Below are 24793 nucleotides of genomic sequence, written 5' to 3' on the forward strand. Positions count from 1 at the left end.
GATCGATGGCCTGCAATTCGTCAGACAATTCCAGGGCACTCTGACTCAGTCACATCAGTTGCATTTTCTTCCGATGGCACCCGCATCATCTCCGGGTCTGATGACAAGATGGTTCGAATTTGGGATGCTGTGTCCGGGGCACCAATTGGCGAGCCTCTGAAAGGGCACTCTGGCTCAGTCACATCGGTTGCATTCTCATCTGATGGCACACGCATCATCTCAGGCTCTGATGACAAAACAGTTCAAATTTGGGATGCCATGTCTGGGGCACCAATTGGTGAGCCCCTGGAAGGGCACCGTGGACCGGTTACATCAGTTGCATTCTCTTCCGATGCCACCCAAATCATTTCAGGCTCTGAAGACAAGACAGTTCAAATTTGGGATGCTGTGGCAAGGGCACAAATTGGAGAGGCTCTTGAAGGGCACTCTGACTCGGTCCGATCAGTTGCATTCTCTTCCAATGACACCCACATTGTCTCAGGCTCTTCTGACAAGACAATTCGAATTTGGGATTCTGTATCAAGGGCACCAATTGGTGGACCTCTACAAGGGCACTCTGACTCAGTCAGATCAGTTGCATTCTCTCCTGATTGCACCTGCATAATCTCAGGTTCTTCTGACAAGACAGTTCAAATTTGGGATGCTGAATCAGGGGAACCATTGGGCATGCCTCTGGAAGGGCACTCTGACTGTGTCACATCTGTTGCATTCTCTTCTGATGGCACACGCATTATCTCAGGCTCTGATGACAAAACAGTTCGAATGTGGGATGCCATGTCAAGGGTGCCAATTGGTGAGCCTCTGGAAGGGCACACTCGCTCAGTCACATCAGTTGCATACTCTCCCAACTTCACCCGCATCATCTCAGCCTCTGATGACAGGACAGTTCGAATTTGGGATGCTGTCTCAGGGGCACCAATTGATGAGCCTCCACAAGGGCATTCTGGCTCAGTCACATCAGTTGCATATTCTTCAGACAGCACTCGCATCATCTCAGGATCTTCTGACAAGACAGTTCGAATTTGGGAGGCTATCTCAGGGGCACCAATTGGCAAGCCTCTGGAAGGCCATTCCCATGCAGTCACATCAGTTGCCTTCTCTTCCAATGGTACTCGCATCATCTCAGGCTCTCTTGACAAGACAGTTCGCATTTGGGATGCCAAGTTGGGGGAACAAATTGGCAAGCCTCTGGTAGGGCACACTCACTCCATCACATCAGTTGCATACTCGTTTGATGGTGCCCACATCATCTCAGGCTCCTTTGACAAGACAGTTCGAATTTGGAATGCTGAGTCAGGGGCACAAATTGGCAAGCCTCTGGAAGGGCACACTCAGTCAGTCACATCAGTTGCATACTCATCTGATGGCACCCGCATCATTTCAGGCTCTTCTGACAAGACAATTCGAATTTGGGATGCCAAGTCAGGGGCATTGGTTGGCAAACCCCTGGAAGGGCACTCTCGCTCAGTTGCATCAATTGCATTCTCTTTTGATGGTGCCTACATCATCTCTGGTTCCGATGACAAGACAGTTCGAATTTGGGATGCCAGGGGAGGGGATCTAATTAGTGAGCCTCTGGAAGGGCACTCTGGCTCAGTCAGATCAGTTGCATTTTCTTCTGATGGAACCCACTTCATCTCAGGATCTTCTGACAAGACAGTTCGAATTTGGAATGCCAAGTCAGGGGCACTGATTGGTGAGCCTCTGCAAGGGCACTCTGACTGGGTCACATCAGTTGCATTCTCTTCCAATGGCACATGCATTGTCTCAGGCTCTTTTGACAAGAGAGTTCGAATTTGGGCACTGATGGATGAGATGGTTCAATCATCACCTCTGCTGGCAGGGGCAGCCCACTGTATGTCTCAATTGTGGTAATATATTCATGCTAACTGATGCTGCCATTTCAGGGAATGGAGCACCATGGTTCTCAGGTGGTTTGCTTCATGATGATGGCTGGGCAACTACAACCAATGGACTGCTTCTCTTTTGGGTCCCACCAGAGCATCATTTTGGCCTATGCTGGCCCCATACCCGCATGGTTATAGGAGCTCAGCCAACTCAACTTGACATGCAATGCTTTGTTCATGGTTTAGAATGGATGCAGTGTTACACTGGGGGTCACTAAGCTTGTGGTTTATACATTACAGTGTATTGCTCTACAATAGTCACTTGAAAGGTTATCTTACTAGTTTGGGGATGGTAACGTTCCGTTCCCCCGTTCGCCTCAGGCCTCAGTAATCCGTCTAAGTATACACTTGATTTGGCTGTATATTGATGGGGTAGAAGTAAAGGCTAATCTGCCTTTTACAGCTACCCCGAGGGTTTATATACAATCTTATACATTCTCGGCACAAATAAATAGAGAAGCTTCCGCGATGCTAAATTAGCGTTGCGACATAATTATTACACAACACAACATCAACTGATGTTGTGGGCGGAATATAGACATGGGCCAGGGCCTCACATCACTCCAGCTCATAGCCCTGAGTTTTTGAGTGGCAAATATATGGGGAAGTTGTTGTTATAGCTGGCCAATTTGGGGATAGTGTTTGGTGGCTGAAAGGTTTGCTTACTATTTTGGGGACGGTACGTTCCGTTCCCCCGTTTGCCTCAGGCCTCAGGTAGTCCGTCTAAATATAAGCTTTAATGTGCTGTATATTCAACGGGGTAGAGGTAAAAGGCTACCGGGCCTTTACAACTACTCCGAGGTATATATATGTAAATTACATATCTCGGCACAAATAAATAAAGAAATAACCACATCACTATAATGGGAATTATAGTGAAGTAAGGTTAATCCCTTACAGTGGCTGTCAGAAACTGGATTTAGGGGAATGGGGCAAGACCCAAAGGGGGAAGGAACCACTACCTTCTGTCAGAGATGCGGATTCCTGTCAGGGCCCGGCCTCGGACTCGGAGGCTCCCTGACCTCAACCCCCATCTGGCCTGTCCTCACACTATGCGGGGCATGAGATGTATAGTAAAAGGAAAGATAATATATACACTTGCCTATGCAGGGCATGAGATGAGAAGAAGGGTAAAGGTCTCATCTCCCCGCATGGTTGCTATATAAAGGAATGGGTCACATGCCCACAACTATACAGCTCCTAGAGTTGTGTAGTGTGACCCGGAGGGAACATCCAGGTGGCAGTGCCCAGTAAGCGTGGGAACATTCTGGGCGAGTTGCTCACCCAGAACTGTGGCTGTGACCCGTGGGAACATTCTGGGTGAGCTGCTCGCTCAGAAAGTTCCCACGCTATCCCGTGCGCGCGCATGTACACAACACACAAAGGCAACAACAAGGGAACAGTCAAAGAATAAAAGGGGGTAAAGTAGGTGGGGAGTCCGGGGCACCCTAAGGCAGGGTGCTGAACCCTGACAATTCCAAAGGAGGGGGGGACTCAATATTGGAGGGCTATGGCCTCAGCGACTCTGCCAGGAGCACTGTGCCAAGTAACATGTCACTGCCCTAATTTATGGATGGAGTCTTCTCGTCAGGGCCCAGCCTTGGACTCGGAGGCTCCCTGACCTCAACCCCCATCTGACCTGTCCTCACACTATGCGGGGCATGAGATGTATAGTAAAAGAGAGTGAAATATATACACTTGCCTATGCAAGGCATGAGATGAGAAGAAGGGTAAAGGTCTCATCTCCCCACATGGTTGCTATATAAAGGAATGGGTCACATGCCCACAACTATACAGCTCCTAGAGTTGTGTAGTGTGACCTGGAGGGAACATCCAGGTGGCAGTGCCCAGTAAGCGTGGGAACATTCTGGGCAAGCTGCTTGCTCAGAAAGTTCCCATGCTATCTTGTGCGTGTGGATACACAACACAGAAAGGCAACAACAAGGCAACAATGAAGGAATGGAAGGAAGGGATTGGTTGGGGAGTCTGGGGCACCCTAGGGCAGGGTGCTGAACCCTGACACTTCTTAGGAAGGGGGAAACTCTAGTTGATTTTCTGACTGAGGTTACCAGTATCTACAAGTTAGGTATATATGTACATATAGATACATGGGAAGTCTAGGCAGGGCCCATAAATGGCAGGAGCTGGGCAGGGCTGACATAATTGGATCACAGGTCAGCCAACTGAATGTTACCCATGACTCAGGTTATGGGGAGGGTGTGTTAGAGACTGGATCGAGATGAAGGAGTCATCTCTGTGGCGGAGGGCTTCGGCCTCAGCGACTCAGACCAGGAGCGCTGTGTCAGAGACCAGGTTGAGACGAGGGAAAGTCTCCATGGCAGAGGGCTTCGGCCTCAGCGACTTATGCCAAGAGCGCTGTGCCAAGTAACACATCTGTGCCCTAACTTACTAACTGGCAACCAGAACCGAAAGGGGGTAACTCTAGTCGATTTTATTACTGAAGTGTAACCTATGTACAAGTTGGATATATATATGATTACAGTGAAGGCGGGTCCACAAATGGCGGAGCCGAACGGAGCGGAGCTAACAGGGTTAAACATTAGCCGACTGAATATTACCGACAAGTCGGGTCGCGGGGTTAACGGAAAGGCAGGTGATAACCCAGAAACGGAAAGGAGGGATAGGCCCGAAGGTGGGCTCTGCAGGGCAGGCAAGTGTATTGCCCAGCGGAGGCGGGAGTGTGCTAGTGGACGTTGGAGCTGTCCGGAAGTCTTTGGGGCTCTGTACTTAGGGAGGCGTAGGTAATAAATTGAAAGGAGGGGGTGGTGACCATCGAGGGGTACTGAGGGGATTGCGGAATATGGGAGCTCTGAGGTTAGTGAAGAAGGAGCGGAGGTAGACCAGAGGGATCAGAGGGACCGGAAGTCGATGGCCAGGGATGGATATGACACGCAGTGCCAAGTTACACGTCCATGCCCTAATTTACTTACTGGCAATGAGAACTAAAGAGGGATCAACTCTAGTCGATTTTATCACTGAGGTGTAACCTATGTACAAGTTAAGTATATATATAGTTACAGCAAGGGTGGGCCCATGAATGGTGGGGCCAAGCGGAGCAGAGCTAACGGAGTTAAACATTAGCCGATTGAATATTACCGACACATCAGGTTACAGGGTTAGTGGAATGGCAGGTGTTAACCCAAAAATGGAAAGGAGGGATAGGCCTGAAGGTGGACTTGCAGGGCAAGCAAGTGAATTGCCCAGCGGAGGTGGGAGTGCACCAGCAGATGTCGGAGCTGTCCAGAGGCCTTCGGGGCTCCGTACTTAGGGAGGCGTAGGTAATATATTGAAAAGAGGGGGTGGTGACCATCGAGGGAGGCGGAGGTGATTGCAGGATACAGGAGCTCCGAGGTTAGTGAAGAAGGAGCAGAGGTAGTCCGGAAGTGTTACGGGGATGGGGGAAATTCCCCATTCCTCGATCCGTTCTTATAGTGGGAAGACGAGGGTCATGTCTAGTTTGTACCATAACTGGAAGTGTAATCGATGAGTGATCCCAGCCTGACCTGGGAGTGGACGATCGAATTCCCATCGATCGCGATGGGTGATGTAGTGAGCTATTAAGGGATTGATGATAGGTAGTCGGAGATACCAGGACAGATGGGTCAGCCACGGATACTTGGCGCTCCTCAATGGAGCGTACTGTGTGCGAGGTCGCAACTGGTGAGATGGGTGAGAACTTCACGTAGTTGCCATCGGGTACTTGGCGTTCGCAGTGCGAATGTACTGGTAGCGGGTTGATATCATAGGCGTGCAATGAGGGCTGACTATTAGGGCCTTCGGTGACTTGGCATTCCCAAAGGGAACATACCGTTGGCGGGGACATATGATGACTGGCAAAGGAAGAAACAGACGGTGGATGGGCGGCTACTTGGCGTTCGCATAGCGAACGTGCCGGCATCGTGGGTAAGTGGGCCTCATAGTGTTCACGATCACCATGATCGTGATGGGACGTCGTATGTTGAGTACTGGGGGAAGAGCGGAGTGATGAAGACCCATAGGGTACAGGTTCAATAGGACGATACACATGTTGAGAGTCTTCGACTCTCGACTTCGAGTTCTCGCGGCGAGGGCTGTTAGAGGACTCGATATAACCAGACTTATAAGACATATTGAGAGTTGTACAGTCACACAGGTTGAGTTGAGTCACAGGGAGGGTTGTTACAGAAGACGGTACACGAGACAGTTGTAGAGCAGTTGTTAGTTAGCGGGAACTGCCTTCGGCGGTTTCCGTACAAGATGCGTGACTATCTACAAATGGTAAGGTCGCGGGAAATCCCACGAAACACAAATAACCTCGGCCAGCACCAAAACCCCAGTTGGGGAAGGCTTTGCACGAGGGGGGGGGAAAGGGGTAGAACGGATAAGGAGGATAGGGTGTCGGGATAGAGGACGGAAGGGAGAAAGAGGGGAGGAACGATAATGAGGAGAAGTCTTTGACCATGTGACGGATATGGTCGTTGGAGACTCCGTATCCGTAACATCGCCCCCCAGTCTCCTAACGACCATGACGCGGTCCCCAAGGGGTGTATCTCTGCGGGTCATCTCTCCATGGTGACCGGCTTCTCGAGCGCTCGTGATAGGAATCCGGATGGAGGGAATCGTATTGAGCTCCACCAGAGGAGGATGGGTGTGGATCCGATCCTGGGTACTGCACGGGCGGGGGGTAGGGCCGGCCCACAGGAGGAGGATGAACAGTCGTAGGAGGAGCTGCCAGGTTGACGACGAAGGCAGGCATGGCGGTGTTGGTGTTGCTGTCCACCACCCACGTAGGATTGACTGGCATCACGAAAGTTGGCGTCTGCGGGATTGACTGTGGCCTTCCGGCGCTATACGGTACCATACTAGAAGGGGAAGGATCGGGACTCGAGTCTCTCGGGATAGGGCGGCTATCCCTTCGAGCAATCGATTCTCGAGACGTAGGTCGAGAAGACCACCTTCTATCGACATCTCTGTCGTAGTCGGATCGACTAGGTTCGGGGTGATAAGAGTCCATCCGAGTTCGACGGGTTTCGTTCCCCATTTGCCAACGAGCCTGTCCCAAGTGACCTGAGACTGATCCTTCTCTTCGGCTGGGATACGGATGGGATCTTCTCTCTTCACAAGGCAATTTCCTCCAGCGGTTTTGGTTCAACGAACCTGAGGGAGAGGATGAGGCGGAAGAGTTGTCAGTGGAAAGGGCGGATGGGGTGTTAGTGGGATGAACGCTTGGTTGCGGCACCGCCACATTCAGAGGAGGTAGGAAGACTGAACTCCCCGCACCCAGCCAGTTGGGAGAGGGAGGCGGTATGGAAGCGGCTCCTAGGTTCAAGCCCAATGTTCCTGACGTCAGCTCGTCTGAGCCCTCGTCGAAAGGAGTCGGTGAATCTGGCTGTGCCAATTGTTGCTCAGCATCATCCATGACCACCTCTTGTGCCTCGGCGCGAGTCATGAAGTGTCCGGTATCCGGGTAGTAGAATGTCCGGCTCTGACGACGTTTCTCCACCAACTTGAGGGTGGACAGGTCCTTGTTGGATGGGGGCGGACCAGGCCACACGAGTCGGAATTCGTAGGCCTCCCTGTCTTCAGCACCAGGCAATGGTTCGGGCGCATCTTCCCATCTGGGCCAGTCGAGGAACCAAGGAACTTCAGTCCCTTGAGCCAACGGGAGTCGATAATTACGAGCAGCCTCGGTGTGTCCGCTCAGGTCCAGCTCTTCGAACAATCCATTCTTGATTACGCGACATGGCAGCTGACAAGCTAGGTATATAGCGAACTCGGGTGAATTTGCCGTCAGTCGATCATCAGTCGAACTTTCTTCGAGAAAAATTCCTTTCGGGGGTTCCAACCAGGATATCTTGCGTCCCTCTTGGACATCCGCTTCCATCAGGTGTTCATGGATACAGGTGTAATTGACGAAGGCGGTGAGGAGGGAAATGATCCGGAGTATGTAGGTGTAGCGAGATATTATGGTGAAGGGGTGTTGCCAGGGAGCGAACTGGAAGGCAAAGATGTGACTGTCCAACTCGTGCTCGCCACCCGACTTGGACTTGACTTTGTATATTACTTCCCTCAATTCGTTAGGCAATCGTAATTTCGTGAGGGCCTCAGCTCTGAGCGCGGCGGTCTTTGAGGACTCCCAGCGCTCCAACAATGGGGTCAGAGCTCGAGGCGGAACGTTCTGGTTCCCGTTTTCTCTCAGCACTTCGGCCTCGTTGAGGTGGTTATATTCCGGTAGTAAGAGCCACAATCGATCAAGAGATCGAGCACCGGGTCTTATGTGGTGCAGAGCGACGTACGAGAAAGTAGGGTCGAGAGGTCCCAGCTGCCCGTTTAACCACATAGGATCGGATGGGGCTCTCTTGAAGGGCTCGGACAACACTTCGGCTGCTTCGAGACCTGGGCAGTCCCATCTGTGATCGTCCGTGATCGCAACAGAGTTACGTGGGGTGGGCCTGCAGCTCATACTTGCCAGTCCGAGAGACATTGTCAGTTAGGTTCGTTGATGGGGTCGCGAGAGGGAAAATGATGGAGATGGAAGGTGATCGAAGTGTATTCTGATCATGTGCTGTTAATCGACTTCGTGTGAATACCCGATCAGGAAGTGGGCACTTATTCACGTCTGCTCAGGATGATCAATGGATCGACAATCATGAGCCTACCCAGAACAGTTCCTAGAACAGAAAGGGTGAAAGGATGGCTCAATGTACAGGGATATGAAATAGTTGACCTAGTCCTCACCGGTGAATCGAGAACTGAGCCGACTAGGTTTATATCCATACGAAGGATGAAAAGCTGGCCTATTTGCTGCATAATTTCATCGTGATGTAACTGGGGCGAAGATCAGTGAAGTTACACTGCGATGGGTGGTGGTGACATACGTGAATCTTCCCAGTTTTAGACATCACCTCAGGAATGTCTTTAGTCTCTTCGATTGTGTTGGAGATAAGTTGCTCGAACTGGCGGGGGGAAATGCAATTGAACAAATACATATTTCAACTGAACCAGCGCTTACTAATGATATTTTCACTGATTGCGCAAGGGCATGGGAAAGGGAGAGCTTCGTCCTGCAAATGAGATGAAGTAGATGCGTTCCAAGGTACAGTGAACGTGCTTACATGAAGCTAGATCCTTTTCGCAGAGTAATCACATCGTTATATATGCTACGGTCGTAAGCGCGGTGAAAGTGAGCTCAATGGCAAGAGATCAGCTTACCGGCTGTAATTAGCATAATAATAATTGAGATCTTCCTTCTCGACATCGTCTGGAGCTGACCTGGGGGGTGAAAAAAACAATTGCAGAAAATAGATTCGACACCCGACCTAAACGCTCTTGTTCGAAGCGCCGTCTGAGGGAGCCAATTGGTTAGGAGAAGAATAATCCCAGATGAATGAGAATACATTGAACTCAGAAACCGTTTCTCTTGAGCTAAATGAGATTGACAAATTAGGTTCGCAGGGGCATCATATCGAAGTGCGGCGAAGGATCGTACCCTCTGTCATCCCCCAGCAAACAACTGTTCCATATTCAAACAGGAAGACTTCAGCATCGATACCTTCCTGTCCAACTTTGTCGAATTTTGGGCGTCTCTTGACCGTCTTGGTCGAGCGGCGTTCGCGGACCGTACTTTCGGAAGGCACTCGATGTAGGGAATATGAGGCGTCGTCAACAAGCCACTTGTGTGACGACTTTGGAGAAGGTTGAGCTGCTTGCGAGGCGTGTTGTGACACGTCATTCCGTACGAGCTCCGGAATGCCCAATAGATCTCCAGAAATCGGAGCGGGATGATGATCAGCCTCGCTGCGGGGTCCAGCGAAGGAGTATGGAGAATATATGGCCTCATCAAATAATTTTGGGTCCGTTCTGTGAGAAGTCTTTCGCGCGTTCAGGAACTTTTGAATATCACTTAGGCGGTATGAGCTATTGTACAATGCCGCGTTAGCGAAGCCCCTCGTTGCCGACGAATTCTACACGCACTTCGCAGTGCAGTACGCGGTAACCCTCGGAAGTCTGGCTTTCTCCCTCTTCGTGAGACGGAGAGCGTCTTTACGCGCGGTTCCTGCCGGGATTTGTGCGATTTGCTTGTAAGGCTGTTAAGGAGTTTCGAACGTTAGTTCTTAACAGGATGTCGGATCGACCAACGAACCTCGGCTTCTTCATCGTCCTCCTCCTCATGGGGTCACTGGGAGACCCTGGTGTACCATCTTCCTCCTCATCCCCATCCTCGGCTATGATCTGGCTTTGCGTCCTTATCTCTGGCTGCTCAGGTAATACTTTCAGCTTATGTGCAGCTTTAGTACTTCGATTTGGACCTCTGGCTTTCGGAGACGCTTCAGGAGTTACCCTCACAGCGCTCTTCTGCGTCGTCGGGAGTGCAGCACTTGTTGACATGACTTGAGTTCAGAAGAAGAAGAAGAAAAGTTGAAGAGGCGAATTCATAAGCGTGCCAAGAGGCAACCAAGATTATTACGAATGTAGTTACAGAAAACGCGTACTATCCAAGTACGTGCCCCTGGTTCGGTTTCTGCAACGGATGGTGTCCTGCACCCAGCGTGCGAACTAAATACGGGTTGGCCGGGAAACGCGCTTCAACGCTCTCACCAGTGCTTAGGTGTTGTTCTCTAGTTCCCCTCCGCTAGCCGGTATCTGGAAGTCATGCTCAGAGGGCCTTCGAAACCCCTTCGCTATTAGCGCGTTAACATGATCGGTGGACTCCTACCCCTTCCACTTCGCCAATCGCCATAATAGAAGCATTTCTCACGTCTACTGGGTTGAAGTTCCTAGCGATTCCTCTATTTAATATTAAGAAGTCATAGAGGTGCTAAGATGATTCCGAGGGCACATTCGATGCTGTTATGCAAGTGCATCCCCTGGCGCTAGAACCAGCTGCTCAGATTACTGCTCTTCTACTGGATGATCGCAGGAAAGACTTGCAAAAAACTGTTGTAACCCAAACCCCCGCCAAAATATGTAGATGTTGCATTAATATCGGCGATTCCTCCGAGGCCTGCATCATCAGTACTGTAGCATGACCATTACGGGGCTCTTTCCTTCAAGATAGCTTCTTGGACACCAAGCGCAAAGTATGTGCGATGGATAGGTCATTACAGAAAGTGCCAGCAAAATGTTCAGATTGTTCACGAAGATCGCCGTTCCGGCTGGCTAAATCTCGGACTCGGCGCACTATCCCGAACTACCGTCAATTTGTGTAAAATTCGAGCAAGCTGGATGAGTACGATTTCCAAGCCATGTGGAATTTTACCGTGGTTACATACAGAGCTACGTTCATTGTCGCAGTGTTCCTGCCGACTTGTTACAATTGTACAAAGTACAGAAATACACCAAAGCGCTTAAACCTCACACCTGATGTGCAGGGCTGAGTACTACCAGTTAATGATCAGCAGATCCTGGAGTAAGTTTGTTGCTCTCTTGGTGCGTCGGATTCCGCTTTGAATTTGCCAATCTCGTGCTCAATAGTGTTGGGACTCAGGTTGCTGCTGGAAAAAGCTAGTTGCATTTGGAAAACGCCGGAGTCCGTTTCTAAAAGGGAAACGGAGATCAGAAAGTAGGATTAAGGATGCCATAATTCCAACAAATTAACGCACTCGTAAGTTGCTCCGTGATCTCCAATATGTCCGCGGCCACACGTTCTTCGAAAGGGGGCACGAATCGTTAATCACATGCATAAAATGTCTGAGTCTGCCTACCGATTATGTCTGGGTTCATGCTCTCGCGTACTTAGGGGTGATCTTAGCCCAGAAGCAACGGCGGTGAATGGGGGCGAACGCACCAACAATGCGGAGAACTTCCACCTTTTCCACATTTGGAGGCATGTTGTAATTGGGAACGATCCACTGCTTTTGACGCAGAAGATTCTACAAATAAACCCAACCAGTCGTACCCTCGATTGCCTCAACCTCGCGAGGTGCCCAATCACTCACCTGGATCCATGACTGCTGTACGTGAGGGTAATTTTGCTTGAACTCGTCCGAGAACCTGTCGTGCACACATTTTCGCGTAAGCATTGTACGGATGAGTGCCTGCCAGAATTCGGTCTTCACCTGAACGCAACAACTGGCAGGCCCCTCTGATAAAATGCCGCCTTATCCTCGTCGACCCTACCGGAAGGATCGCCTATCACGCTGCCAATGGCACCCGTAATACTGGATTTTTTGTATGGGATGTGGATATTGCTGAGGCACTGTATATCACCCAAGAGTGAATCTACTTTTTTCTCGCGAACAGAGGGTGCTGGTTCGGATCAATCACTTACTTTATACCATCCTGACTCCTCAAGTGCACGAGATAAGAGGCGAGCGTTCGCAAGATCCGCTTCTGCAATGTTCTTGTATCCCGCGAACCCAAGATTGAGGAAGTTGAACATTTGAGCTAACAGCAATCGTCAGCATTCAACAGCCCCAGAGCAAACCCCGAAAATAATGGTTGTATATTTACCCAAGATGGGCGCGCTCGGCCTGGAGAAATTGAGCGTGTACGACTGTTCCGTAGACCCAAGGTAATGCAGCTCAAAAATGAGGTCTTTATGGAGAAGACTCTCATCTTTCCAAAGTATCCATCCCAAACCTGTTCAATTTCGCCGTCAGCTTCGGTGTGCCAGATGGGTGGTTCCGCTCCTACATACCAACATAAGTTAGTCCAAATTTGTGCCCAGAGGTATTGATGCTATGAACACGCGGAACATCGACTGGGTGACAAACGATGTTGAATCCACTGCATGAAATCATTTTGAAACCAGTCACTCACAACCCCACTTGTATCCAGGATATACTGCACGCAATGGCAAGCCGGTGAGTCTAACTGCTACATGGATAGCTCCGAAACGGGCAAGCGTACCGAATGGGGCAACGAATCCGCCGGAAGCGGCATCCACTAGACCACATACTGTTGATCTAAACCAACACTAGCAATCTAATTTGCGTACCATGGATAGGGATACTAATACCCGTCTCGGCTTCATACTTATCCAGAAGGTCATTCATCTCCTGCACGTCTTCGAAGCCACCCGTGTATGTGCTTCCAAGGATCTGTGCAAGGGTTGCATCTGATGGTGGTCACCCTGAGACGAAGATGAACAGCTTACGATGAAGACACCAATTGTGTTCTCATCAACGTATTTGATTGCATCCTTCGGTGACATGACATACCCCCCCTCCTCCGTGACGGGCACCAACTTAGCCTGGTGGAACACATTTTAAGGCCCGTTTACATGGAAATGACCTTCGAATGACAAACCTCGACGTCAAAGTACCTCGCAAACTTCTCAATTGCGACTTGAGCGTTAGCACCCATGATGACATTTGGATGGTAGTAATCCTTTCCTGCGGCTTTCCGCCGTTCCACCCAAGCCTTTTTCATCGCCAAACCACCTATAAAGGATTGTATATCAGTCTTGACCTTGCAGCTCATGAATTCAATGGAACCTAGCATGATGGCTTCGGAAGAGCCCCCCGTCGCCGTTCCAATGACATGAGAACCTTTAGGCGCTTTCCACAAGTGAGAGACTGAATATAATTTTTAGTCAATCGATTCGTTCGGTAACGTCAACGAATGAAAGATACCCACGCATGGAAATACAGCGTGAATGAATTTGCATCGTGGCAGGATATTCATCTTGGTCAGCTGCGAAATCGAACCAGCATGTGGGATGAACATCTGATCAGCTTATCTTCATGGATAGATAACCCACAAAAGTTCCTAGAGGATCGCAATATCAACTTCTCCTGATAAAACAATAAAAAGGAAAAGGCAAAACGAACTTGGCAATATTCTCAACTACCAGCTTCAACGCCTCGTCAGGCATCCAGGTGTGCACAAAGCTCGCAAAATTGAGAGATGGAGAGCCATCGAGCTCTACTTCGTCATGGATCAATTGATACGCTGCCGAGGCATTAACCCCGGTATCCTAGTTCAGGCGAGCAATGACGTCATGAATCCTGATGGGGAAATGTGCTACGAACGGGGATTCGATACTTGGGGACATTCTAGGTCACAAGCCGTTTGGTCAATCAACTCGGGCCCGTGGCGGATGTAAGCTGACCTCTATCTCATATCGATTCGTGTACGCATCTTTCGAGGGATGTGGCGGAAATATGCTCAGAAACACCAAAAAGAAGAGAGTGAAACTGGAGGTGGAACCTTACTTGATTGGAATTCACGGCGTCGATTAGAGATAAACTTTCGATGAGGATGGTCCTGGTTTCCATCCCAAATTGTAAGCGATGTCCGTACTATGGGCCACGGGCTCGACTTACCCTCGCATGAGCGAACAAAGCGTGTGTGTCAACTGCAATCCAAGTTCAGCGCATGACGCCACTGGATTCGGCAGTGCCCCAAAGCAACATCAGGAGGACTCAACTGTGCTTGGACAACGACATCGCAGTCTTCAAACAAACTTTCGTGAGCCTCTGGGGGTGTCACTGCAGACGAAACTTCAACTGGAGCGAAATGAAGGTTATATTAATAGTGGGGAGCTGTCGCGACGTCATACTGGCATCAGCGGGTGGTCGCAATCAGCCGTGCCTCAAACGGGTTGAAATCGAAAGCAATAGAGAATATGATATGTTCCAGCTCGAATCAGGACGGGGCTGTCGCCCGAAGCCTCTAAATTGGACACGACCCTGACAAAATGTGGGACGACCAGGAGGATGGCGGACCCTGCCAATGATCGCGTACGTGAAAGAAATTCCCATCTAACGCAGCCATGCATCTCAGAACACCCCGGAATGTGGAAAAGGTTGCACGGCTGCTTTTCATAGTGGTCATGTTGAATATCTCACCTTCCTTATATAATTTAGTTACCGCGTCTATTCATTCCTTCCTAGTTCTGCCTTTGTTGACATGTCCATTGACAAGATCAGTGGACTGCATCACTGCCTCAATGAATTCCGACTCCATAGCTCACGCTTTCGTTTCCGGCCCTAGACAGCCCAGAGGCCGACGGCATCAGACCTCAATAACTTCTGACCAGTGCCAAACGGGGTTCTCAACATAATCCTGACCCTAATCGTGAGACGGTGAACTTTCTTAACATGAGGCGTTCGGATGAACTCCTGCTTCCTGGCGGGATTCCAATCCCACTTCCCAAAGAATCTTCTCATGCCTTTTTCTCAGGGGGGATCTGTTACCATCATGCAGGAATCGAAGCATCAATTCACAAGTGCTGAGGACCGTAGCAGGGGTGAGGAGGAGGAAGGGCTGAGTCATCGTGGAAGAGTGAGTACCCTTGCGTTGTATAAGCTCGCACCGTCAGTGGTGGTGTGGTCTCCCCCTGTATGTGAATAATCTTGGGTTGAGAGCGAAGCTGGATTGAGATGAAGACGATGGATTCTCACACAGAAGTGTCGCCATAGATATGAATGAGGGCACCGTACACGCTGCCCCGACGGACACCAACGTAGTCCCTATTTGAGACATAATCATGTATATTGATGTATGCCAAGTAGAGGGAAGCCATGACTTCCAAGGGAAGAGATCGTAGAGTCATTCTCCTCATCATGATTCGAGTGGCCAAGGGATGACTGGATATAATGGGAAAATCAACAGTAGCCAAATAAGATAGGGAGATAGGAGGCATCCAGTTGGTCAGTTGGTGTGCGATGATCGGATTTCGTTGCCCGCGCTTGAAGAACGGAATGACCCAAATGGCCATGAGGACAAAGCACTAGAGAGCAGAACAGAAGTAGGGGTCGCCCCTGCACTTGAACACGTCATCCCTCTTGTCCCCCGATTGCTCTGTATTTGCTAGGCAGGACTCCAGCCTCTATGACTTCGTAATAATATATAGATGTATTTGCGTCATTTTTCGTTTGTCATGGTCTGGGCCATTGTTCTACGTGGGATGTCGGGCGGGAGACTGTTGCATAATGATTCTTGTCCTCTGCGATGCTTAATTAAACGCATATGTGAACCAAAGCAATGGTGGCCGCCTTTTGTTGCTTCGAGTGTGTGTGTCCGGGGACTGCCGCTTGCGGCTTGGACTGATCGATGGTACCTGGCGAAGACCTTTTGGCTACATCTGCGTCTCAACGCCGAAGGACGCGCGGTGAAGGCGCACTTAGCGACACTCGACCAGAAAACATCGTGTTGTTGATCACCGATAATAATACGGCATTGCGCGCGTTCCATTTTGTGCCGGCTCTCATTGATGTTACGATTTTGGACTCCCCTTATTGCTTCACTAGTCTTAGCAATCTTAGTATTTGGACACCTTGAACACGAGACTCATGACCATGTTCAAGTGGATAAGCCTCGTATCTGGACTGAAGAAGTGTTTACATCTTCACCAGTCGAGCCGTCTCGCAGCGAGGAAGAATACGCCTTTAAGTTCGGTCCTCAAGTAGATTTGCCTTTCAGCGGACCATTATCATTTGCACACCTCCCGTATATTCGTTGTTTGGACGATATAGGCTCAGAGAAGAACCTATTCGATATCGCCATTCTGGGAATGCCTTTTGATACGTCCGTTTCGTATCGACCTGGCGCTCGGTTTGGACCCCATGGAATACGGAGTGGAAGCAGGAGGTTAAGACGTGAGAGAGGATATAGCCTCGCCTGGGAAGTAAGTGTGATACCATGATCCCACTTTGTTCGAAAATCGATGGGTGTGAGCACTGAATTTTGTTGTCGTTACCATGCTGATGGATGGTACGTAGGCTTCACCATATTCAACGAATGACACTACAGTGCTAGATTGTGGAGATGTGAGCTTGTGCTTCTTGTATGTGTGATGGAGCTCTTACACAATTTGTCAGGTTCCCATCTCCCCCTTCGACAACTCGATCGCAGTGGCGCAAATGGCAGCTGCATATTCAACACTACTTGCGCGTCCGGTCGCCAATCCATGTACTGAGTCGATCAGGTCCTCTTGTGTTACGAAGAGACTTTCTATTGATGGCAAGGACCACCCTCGGGTGAGTTTGTGTGATATTCTGTCATATCCTGGATAGATTCCAATCTAATTATTAGATTGTGACTCTTGGTGGAGATCATGCTGTCGTGAGTCCCCGCACTTCTACCCCAATGAAGTCCACTAGAAAACCTTCCCAAGGTCCTTCCAATTCTTCAATCCCTTCACAAAGTCTATGGGCGGATCACCGTCATACACTTTGATAGTCATTTGGATACTTGGCCAGCTCAAGGATATTACGGAAACAGCGAAGATTCTCTCATCACTCATGGAACATTTTTCTGGACTGCTTCGTATCAGGGCTTGCTTGCCAAAGGGACATGTGTGCACGCTGGCATTCGGTGCAAGTTAACGGCACGCCCAACGCTATTTAAAGCACTAACATCGATCTCTTACCCTTTCAAACCTTACAGGATATCGATGATTTAGTGAATGATGAAGAAGTCGGTTTCGCAATCATCACGACGGATGATATAGACGATATTGGTCCCGCAGGCATCGCTAAACTCATTCGTGACCACGTTGGGGATGGGCCCATCTATCTTAGGTTCGTCATCATACATGATCCATTTTCCAAGATTCACCCCAACGTGCTAGTTTGGATATCGACGTCATTGATCCCGTAGCGGCACCAGCAACTGGCACTCCTGAGCCTGCTGGATGGACTCCACGTGAATTGAACGGTATTCTTCGAGGATTGGCGGGTTTGAATTTTGTCGGCATGGACATTGTTGAGGTTGCTCCAGCTTACGATACGAACGGTGCGTACGGCTGTTGCTCCGAAATCGGTGACATTCTGATGCCTGGTGGTACAGCGGAGACGACAGGCCTGGTCGCTGCGGGCATAGTACATGAATTTCTGTCAATGTTTATCGCTGACACTCCACCAAAAGGTTTCAAGAGTTCATTGCGCCTGAAGAAAGGTTCTGGCATATAAAGTGTCTTTTCTGGGTTTGTTTGCTTTCCTTCCAAATGGGAAAGCATATATACACAATTGGCCATCGGGGTCGGATACCGTACAAATGCTTGAGGGTTCCGTTCAGGGATGATGATCACTGTCCAAGTATCGCTTTTGAGAATACGGATGAGCTGTGTGATAGTGAGCTGGCACACGTTGTTGTTGTATTCTATTTTGTTACCCCCACGTGGTAGTGCAGCTTTCCCGACGCATCTGGTCAATTGTCTGGTTGGTACTTATGGTCAGGATGACGGAGGGTTGTGGTGTCAGGTTTTAGTCATGTCTGGGGTGCACACGTCGTGGCTTCGATTATGTAAGTTACAAATCAATTCGTGCCTGGAAGCGGCCAACGGCGACGTTGAAGTGAACCCAAAATGGAAACTGCAACGGTTCTTCGCTTCTACCAATCCTGCTGCATGCCAACAGTCCTTCGAGATGCCGAGGTGGGCGCCTAATACCAGGTGGCATACTCCCTGGTAGCTCATAATTCCTTTCAGTGAATCTGAGCATACTCAAAGCGGCTCGATTACGTCTGGTGCGATGCTGAGCTTCTCAGGTGTTCAGATATTGACTCTGTGCACGTGTTTCACAGGCGACGATCAGAATATTGGCCCTTCATCTCCAGTTGACGTTCCGCCAACAGATGACGCTCACAAGCCAGCTGCCCATCCTTCAAGCTCTAGACGGTCGAGATTAGTGCCGTCTGACAATCCCGATGACTATAAGGAAAAATATGAGAGACCACCTCTAACCAGCCTCCTGACCCCTGGGCCTGGTGCTAGCAGATTCCGTAATTCTGCCTTGAAGGTCATGCATCTCAACAGAATGCAAGCGGTGTGTGTCATACACGTCGAGAGCTACAGGCCTCATCGTTTATTTGTTACTTCCAGTCTGTTCGTGCCCCTGGAGCAGAACCTGGCGTAGACCCGCGAAGGCCATCAACTGTTGAGCAATACTCCAATATCCATGAGGAATGCTTAATTCAAGTCATCGATTATGGGGGGGCACACGCCAGTTTCCAACGAGCTACCAACGAGAGCTTGATTCATTTCCTGGAGGATTCCAAAACATCTGTCAGACCAGTATGGGCTAAGGTTAGATGGATCAATGTGTTCGTTCCTTACTTTGCTCCCTCTATCCTGTCTTATAACATTGCGCAGCATGGGTATTTCATGGGATGTGATTAGCGCCTTAGCATTGCAATACGGTCAGTCTGATTTTTTCTCGGGAAATGGACTTAAGGCCCATGTTTGAACAAGACTTGCATCCCCTTTCTGTCGAGGATGTCCTTCATACTCGACGCACGACCTTGTCGAAGGCCGATTACTACGTCAAGCACCTGTTCATATCCACCCTTTGCCACACATTGGGGGAGTCCAAAAAGCATAAGGACTCGGACGCAGAGGGGCCGGACGATGAACCCAAAGAGAAGAATCACGGGAGGAAGGACAACCATCATCATCACCCTCTGCAAGACAATGGTGTCATTGTTGATGATAAAATAACATCCTCCCGTATTCCCAGCACCTCACGTGGAGGTTCCTCAAGCCTGCCTCCCCCAGCGACTGCTGAGAACAGGAAGTCCAAGTCATGGCATTGGTTTAACTCGAAGTCGAGCACCCCCAAACCGTCCAAACGGACGGCCCACGATGACGACAATTCTGATGAAGATGTGCACTCTCCGATCGAAGACATAGGCCACCTTTTCGAGGATATCACTATGCCACATGTTGCGGCGTCGAGTGCACAAGCTCCGCCTCCCGCTCGACCGAATCCAAATCCCCTGAAGAAGACTACAGCTTCGTTTTACAGAGTCCGTTCTCACCTGCTCACCGTCTGACCCATGAATATGAACGTCCGTTGCTTCATTAGGAAAAAGTGGCTCGCAAAGAGGCCTTTGTCAATGAGTTGAAGAAAGATGCTCGAATAAACGTCGAGATCCGGAACCTTTACCTTTTCCTTCTGCGTGATGGTAAGTAGTTGTTCAACGGCAGACACACGCAAACAATTTCTCGATCTTTAGGCACTGTTATCTCGATCTACAGAAAGGATGCTACGTCCCGCATGTTTGCCACACCAATCGTTAATCGCCTGCGGGAGCCGCATACTATCTTGCGGGCGTCCGCAGACCCATCTTTGTTGCTGCAAGCAATCCTAGATTATAGTAAGTTTCATTTTTTATCGCTTTGATAGCACCAAGATCCAATCTGTCAATAAAGTTGTGGATGATGCATTGCGAGTTATCGATTGTTACCACGATAAGATTCTGTCTCTCGAGCGTCAGATTCTTATCAAGCCAAAGATGATGTCGGTTAGGCAACGTGGGGCACCTGTTTGTTATCTACTTAGTTTTCGAACTGATTTGGTCTTGCAGTCCACATCCTCAGTGGCGACATCACGCTGCATAAGAGGACCTTAACTCCGTTGAGGAGTTTGGTGTATGGACTTAGAAGATACGATCTTGCCAGGTGTCAGGCGCTCGTCTCCTCTGCCGCACCGAAGAGCGAACTATCGGGGGTAAAAGGGTTCATGACACATCAAGCTAAGATATACTTGGTGCGGACGCTTTGTTCCGTCTTGAAAACCCTCTCAACTTGGCGTCTCTTGATCAGGCTGACGTCTTGGATCATACGGAATATATCCTCAGCTCCCTCGATACGTTCTCCAGTATCGCAGAAAATTTAATCAATTTTACGTTCAACGTACGTGTACTTTGGGCAATGTTTGAGAATTTTCCATCTCATGTTGTTCTCAGACGATCTCGTACCAAACTAACGAGACCATGTGGGTTTCTGCTGCACCGATCTGTACACTTACTAATTATATCTCCAGGCGACGATTGAGCATCGCAACAGTTATCTTCTTTCCATTGACCTTCCTCACTGTGAGACCAGTTTTGCATTCGATTGCACTTCGGAAGCTAATTCTTCATGGTTGCTCCAGGGCTACTTCGGTATGTCTGGCTATCTTTAGTCTTTGATCTCAACCGAGTTAGCATGGGTTTTCTAGGAATGAACTTTGAGAACATGTGGTCTATTCATCACGGGCACACCGATATCGTGTTAGGCGTCTCTAAGTGCCGACTACTTACGATCCAGACTTGCTAACGAGATGTTATAGCTTCTGGATTATCGCCATTCCTGTCATGGTTATTGTCATTAGCTCTTTCTTGTGGCATGATCTCGAACGCATGACGCGCTTCATTCGGAACGAAGCAGACCGGCGACATTTCAAGAAGGTACGGATACACCTCGACCTTGCACAGATCGGTCCTCGCAACTAATTTCACATTCCATCAATTTGCACAGTCTTTCAAGCTAAAGCAAGCTTGATCATGCCAGGGGATCGGACTAAGGATCTGGTTCCAAAGCTTTTTTCTGCGGTATATTCTCTTAATTAAGACTATCGAGGATTGTGGTCTGGTTCTGATATTAATGTCACATTCATGAGCTCCTGTGGTTGTCTATTTATCTCGACCCGTCCGCTTCTCAGCTCGTTGCCCCATGCACTTGAGACCCCGATACTGGCGCTACACGGATCCCTCAGCATGGGGTGTCAAAAAAGTCAATTCTGACGCGACAGTTGAATTTATGAGAGCTGCACTAGGCGGAATATCCTGGTATGGGCTCGAAGAAAGGGAACGATTGAGTGTTAGCCTTCTAGGTAACAGCAGGTACAACTCGTCCACACCCCGACACTTCAGTTGTGGACCTCTGGTATGCCCCAATCTTGGGCAGCCTACTGGGGTGTATGCTGTTCCGAAACTTAGGATCGGTTGAACGCGGCGGCAACGTTGCCCGGCATGACTTTGGTAAGAGTTGTCATATGAACTATGCCTGCCACTCTCTTTTGGGCGGAGTAGTTGGTAAGTGTGCCTCGAGTTGCGGCTGGTGAGTTACTTATGACCATGTGTTAACAGTGTGTGTGTGTTGTTCCCGGATACTTAGCCTGCAAACTTCAGGCTGCTCCTGAGAGCGCCAAGGACAGGGGTGTTGGGAATAAATAAGGCGAGAAATAAAAGATCAGTCCGATCTGAGTGTACCCGTCCTCCGAAGTAGTATGCAGATCCTGCTCCATTAGCGAGTCACCACTTACAGATGTTCGGAAATGTATCGATTAGGTAAGTAGCATGAATCTCAGCTATCCCACCAACATCCGTACCATCAATAACGGATCGTCCCTCTAGTCAAAAGCCTGCCGCTCAACTACGGAATAGAAGGGTAAAATATCACCCAGAATCCCGCATGGAACATGGACAGCTATGACAATGCACCCAAGAAAGCATCAAATCGTGGAAGCGTCTCCGGAACCGGACGCGGCGCTAATTTGCTTGGTAGTCAGTATATTTCAGCAAGACCATGAGTACCTACCCAGCGCTGGCCAAACAATTTTCTCTACCTGACTTGGGTGTGCGCTTGTTCAACACTCCCTTATGTTTTCTTTGCCGAGAATGGCTTGTCAAGTAGAACCGACTGGACCTCTAGATTGGACGTCCATACCAGCATCCTTCACACTTTCGTGCAAGGCAGGGTTTCGAATCAGTCAATTTATTCGTTCACTTCGGTGGTGCTGGACATGAGTAACTGTGAGCCTGGTGACGAGCGCCGGTTAGACCTGTCCCAGAGGTCCAGGAGACGCATACCACGCGACAATCATGCTTTTTAGCAAGTTTCGACTGGCGAGAGGAATGCCATCCAAGGCATTACTGGATGCCTTATAACTCTTTCGCAACTGAACGTTTACTCTTGAGCTTGAATGAGACCTTCAAACTCCGAGGATCTTTTGCAAGGGCTCCAATCGACAGTACACCACCACCTCCGCATCAGTGCTTCATCAGGAGTTCGAACGGTCTGAAGGCGAACACGGCGACAGAGATAGGTGACAATGACGACAACGCCTAATTGAAATTACTTGTGCTTTTTTTCTTTCGACCTTGCGCGGCTTCTGCAATAAATGTCCTGTTTTAGTTGGGGAGGGGGAGGGGCCCTACTCTTCCGTATTTCTGGATCAAGATGGTTAATCCATCAAGGCTTAAATTACTGCCTGCAACTGCTATTTACCAGTTTTCTGGCTGCACAACTCTCCTCAGGCCCCTACGATTACACATTCGGGACCGAAATGAGAATGGCCTTCATACCATGTTATCATACCACGACTATTACTAGCTGCGGCAGTCGGGCATGACGATTCTCCCAGAGACTATCTGACACAGGGATCAAACTTGGTTTGCCAGTATGGACCGAGCCCAGACACTGAGCCTAGAGGTTCTAGCTCCAGCGTCAAATAAACTGTGTACGCGGAAGCCCAGCTAGGTGGTGCAGTTGGGGTATCACTAGATTGTCAGCTATCGGAAGCAATGTCAGAACTGGGATCGGAGTCGGCAGACAGCTATTGTATATAGTCGAATTTTCATGTGGATCTCGACGAGGCGGAAAGCTTCGAGAAGACGACTCATTACATTAGCGACTCTATGATATTGAAGACTTGAGGGGTGAAAGTTGAGTTCTGTATAGCCAGAAGACGAAGCTAGCTTTGGCAGATCCCCTTCAGCCTGAGTTGCTCTGGGCACAAAGGGATGTGGAGATGTCTATCCGCTCGATAATTGCGGCTTACCAGTGGAAGTTGGGTTCTGCATAGCCAGAAGACGAAGCTAGCTTTGGCGGATCCCGGGTGCAAAGATACAACTTCAGCCTGAGTTGCTTTGGGCACAAAGGAATGCCGGAGACATCTATCCGCTCAATAATTGCGGCTTACCAGCGTACTGTGTTATGGTAGCACGCGTTGGCACACCGCCAATATGAGTCCCAAGATTATCCTGAATGGGTTCCACACACATTCGTTCCGGCGCCAAGTGGTCAGATCATGTTGTGCGTATTGTAACCATTGCACAACTGGGAGTATACAACTGTGCCTCTATAATTTCCGGCTGCAGTATTCGAGTTCATACGCTGCACGGATACAGATGCGGAGGATGCATAGCTAAGCTAGTGTATGCGAGAGACCGTTTCCCTTTCCGACCAGGAGATCCGGGAACACCTTATAAACTATGAAATCAGTAACTAGAAGTGTACGCTCATGGCCCTCGAGCCCGGGTGCGGCGTGTCAGAAACCTGATACACTCGGTTACGAGCATTGTGGATGATAGGAAAGCGCAGTGGATTTTACGGAGATTGAAATGCATGAGGTGCACATATACGGCATGTCCGGCGGACATGAGGTGCTAGGGTCTCCTAAGCTGATCCACATATATCAGAATCACGCCTGACCATTGGGCGCTCGTAAGCAGGTGACCAGCCTCTCTTGGGCGCTCGCACTAGCCAGCTGCTGGCAATGTATTGGATGACCGACCCGTGCGCTTTTTTGGTTGGACAGATGTTATTACATATGAATTCAGGAAGTATATACCCTTACTTACCGGCAGTTGGTCGGCTTCGTACAACATTTTGTCCTCCTGTGGTTCAGCCCATGGGTAGCCGTGGAGTACTACTGAGTGAGCAGCAGCTGCTGGCGAACACCATGAGTAAGCCGGAATACGCTCGCCGCATTGCGCTGTATTGCGGTCGATCGTACACTGTGAGCCCTGGGCGGCTGGCTTCTCACATAGAGTCATCACCTCCTCTTCGCCATTGAACATGCATATATCGTAACTTCCCCTCTTCCCGCACGCGGATGTGGCGCGGCCGGCGGAGATACGTTGCATGCGGCTGCAGCTGGTGGGGGGTAACAAACTTGTACAATAACACGTTGTGCATAATATCATATAAGCCAGGATGAAAGGGTATAGGCGCCGGCGAAGCATAGCTGTGCTCTGCTTTGCGCATATAGCCGTACCGATGTTGTGCCGAATTGGCGAGATTGCTAAGTGGTTGTTCCTGAACGGTCATTGAGCGGGTGCTGAAGAAGGCCTCGGGAACGGGAGCAGATCGGGAGAGCTAGAAGAAGTACCAGGGGGAGGGCCGAAAGGAATCCTCTATATGACCTCGGAGGCATTGTGCATAGCAAGGA

At 49.6% G+C, this 24793-nt stretch overlaps 6 protein-coding genes across 6 annotated transcripts; 3 read left to right on the forward strand and 3 right to left on the reverse strand.

Moving 5' to 3' along the window:
• Window positions 1–1936: 1936 nt before the first annotated feature.
• Window positions 1937–2113, forward strand: EI90DRAFT_2809178 (uncharacterized protein; the record flags this gene model as incomplete). The annotated part of the gene is made up of 1 exon (XM_039053527.1): window positions 1937–2113. A coding segment is annotated over one exon (177 nt), but the record flags the coding sequence as incomplete, so codon positions are not given.
• Window positions 2114–8554: 6441 nt separating this feature from the next.
• EI90DRAFT_3126462 (uncharacterized protein) lies at window positions 8555–10295 on the reverse strand (the record flags this gene model as incomplete). The annotated part of the gene is made up of 10 exons (XM_039063919.1): window positions 8555–8578; window positions 8646–8735; window positions 8786–8863; window positions 8920–8971; window positions 9023–9067; window positions 9120–9179; window positions 9233–9332; window positions 9397–9824; window positions 9882–9994; window positions 10047–10295. 10 exons carry the CDS (start codon window positions 10293–10295, stop codon window positions 8555–8557), a joined length of 1239 nt encoding a protein of 412 aa, XP_038914144.1.
• An 823-nt stretch (window positions 10296–11118) lies between these two features.
• Window positions 11119–14462, reverse strand: EI90DRAFT_1620732 (glutamate decarboxylase). Its single transcript, XM_039051982.1, has 23 exons — window positions 14281–14462; window positions 14177–14208; window positions 14066–14117; window positions 13963–13991; window positions 13883–13906; window positions 13682–13827; window positions 13612–13619; window positions 13488–13544; window positions 13346–13426; window positions 13158–13291; window positions 13006–13101; window positions 12847–12949; window positions 12759–12794; window positions 12669–12692; window positions 12547–12609; window positions 12360–12488; window positions 12178–12293; window positions 11966–12105; window positions 11846–11900; window positions 11695–11779; window positions 11612–11641; window positions 11510–11554; window positions 11119–11444 (listed from the first exon to the last, which is right to left on the reverse strand). The coding sequence occupies exons 1-23, from the start codon at window positions 14297–14299 to the stop codon at window positions 11302–11304; spliced, it is 1647 nt and encodes a 548-aa protein (XP_038914145.1). The 5' UTR covers window positions 14300–14462; the 3' UTR covers window positions 11119–11301.
• Window positions 14463–16068: 1606 nt separating this feature from the next.
• Window positions 16069–17849, forward strand: EI90DRAFT_3218702 (Arginase/deacetylase; the record flags this gene model as incomplete). Its single annotated transcript, XM_039066467.1, has 8 exons — window positions 16069–16482; window positions 16577–16624; window positions 16676–16834; window positions 16890–16919; window positions 16972–17177; window positions 17207–17377; window positions 17428–17591; window positions 17646–17849. 8 exons carry the CDS (start codon window positions 16069–16071, stop codon window positions 17765–17767), a joined length of 1314 nt encoding a protein of 437 aa, XP_038914146.1. The 3' UTR covers window positions 17768–17849.
• EI90DRAFT_1620505 (uncharacterized protein) lies at window positions 17780–21206 on the forward strand. Its single transcript, XM_039051980.1, has 17 exons — window positions 17780–18231; window positions 18286–18323; window positions 18381–18622; window positions 18679–18899; window positions 18949–18995; window positions 19048–19601; window positions 19661–19760; window positions 19812–19952; window positions 20008–20109; window positions 20163–20344; window positions 20401–20490; window positions 20544–20572; window positions 20621–20672; window positions 20732–20741; window positions 20798–20849; window positions 20909–21026; window positions 21097–21206. The coding sequence occupies exons 1-17, from the start codon at window positions 17876–17878 to the stop codon at window positions 21118–21120; spliced, it is 2358 nt and encodes a 785-aa protein (XP_038914147.1). The 5' UTR covers window positions 17780–17875; the 3' UTR covers window positions 21121–21206.
• A 2730-nt stretch (window positions 21207–23936) lies between these two features.
• On the reverse strand, window positions 23937–24793 carry EI90DRAFT_1620509 (uncharacterized protein). The gene has a single exon (XM_039051981.1). The coding sequence runs from the start codon at window positions 24585–24587 to the stop codon at window positions 24102–24104; it is 486 nt and encodes a 161-aa protein (XP_038914148.1). The 5' UTR covers window positions 24588–24793; the 3' UTR covers window positions 23937–24101.

Source organism: Cantharellus anzutake (assembly GCF_015039405.1).
Source record: "Cantharellus anzutake strain C23 chromosome Unknown EI90scaffold_37, whole genome shotgun sequence".
NCBI classification, from domain to species: Eukaryota; Fungi; Basidiomycota; class Agaricomycetes; order Cantharellales; family Hydnaceae; genus Cantharellus; species Cantharellus anzutake.

Excerpts from the sequence above, each read along its gene's own strand:
- EI90DRAFT_1620732 (XM_039051982.1), bottom strand. Across the intron at positions 12,489-12,546 it reads ATTTGGACTAACTTATGTTG|GTTTGGGATGGATACTTTGG; the intron begins GTATGTAGGAGC and ends GAAATTGAACAG. Across the intron at positions 11,780-11,845 it reads TACAGCAGTCATGGATCCAG|AATCTTCTGCGTCAAAAGCA; the intron begins GTGAGTGATTGG and ends GTTTATTTGTAG.
- EI90DRAFT_1620505 (XM_039051980.1), top strand. The coding sequence starts at position 17,876 with ATGATGATCACTGTCCAAGTATCGCTTTTGAGAATACGGATGAGCTGT. Across the intron at positions 18,324-18,380 it reads AAGCGGCTCGATTACGTCTG|GCGACGATCAGAATATTGGC; the intron begins GTGCGATGCTGA and ends CGTGTTTCACAG. Across the intron at positions 20,491-20,543 it reads TAATCAATTTTACGTTCAAC|ACGATCTCGTACCAAACTAA; the intron begins GTACGTGTACTT and ends TGTTGTTCTCAG.
- EI90DRAFT_1620509 (XM_039051981.1), bottom strand. The coding sequence starts at position 24,587 with ATGCTTCGCCGGCGCCTATACCCTTTCATCCTGGCTTATATGATATTA.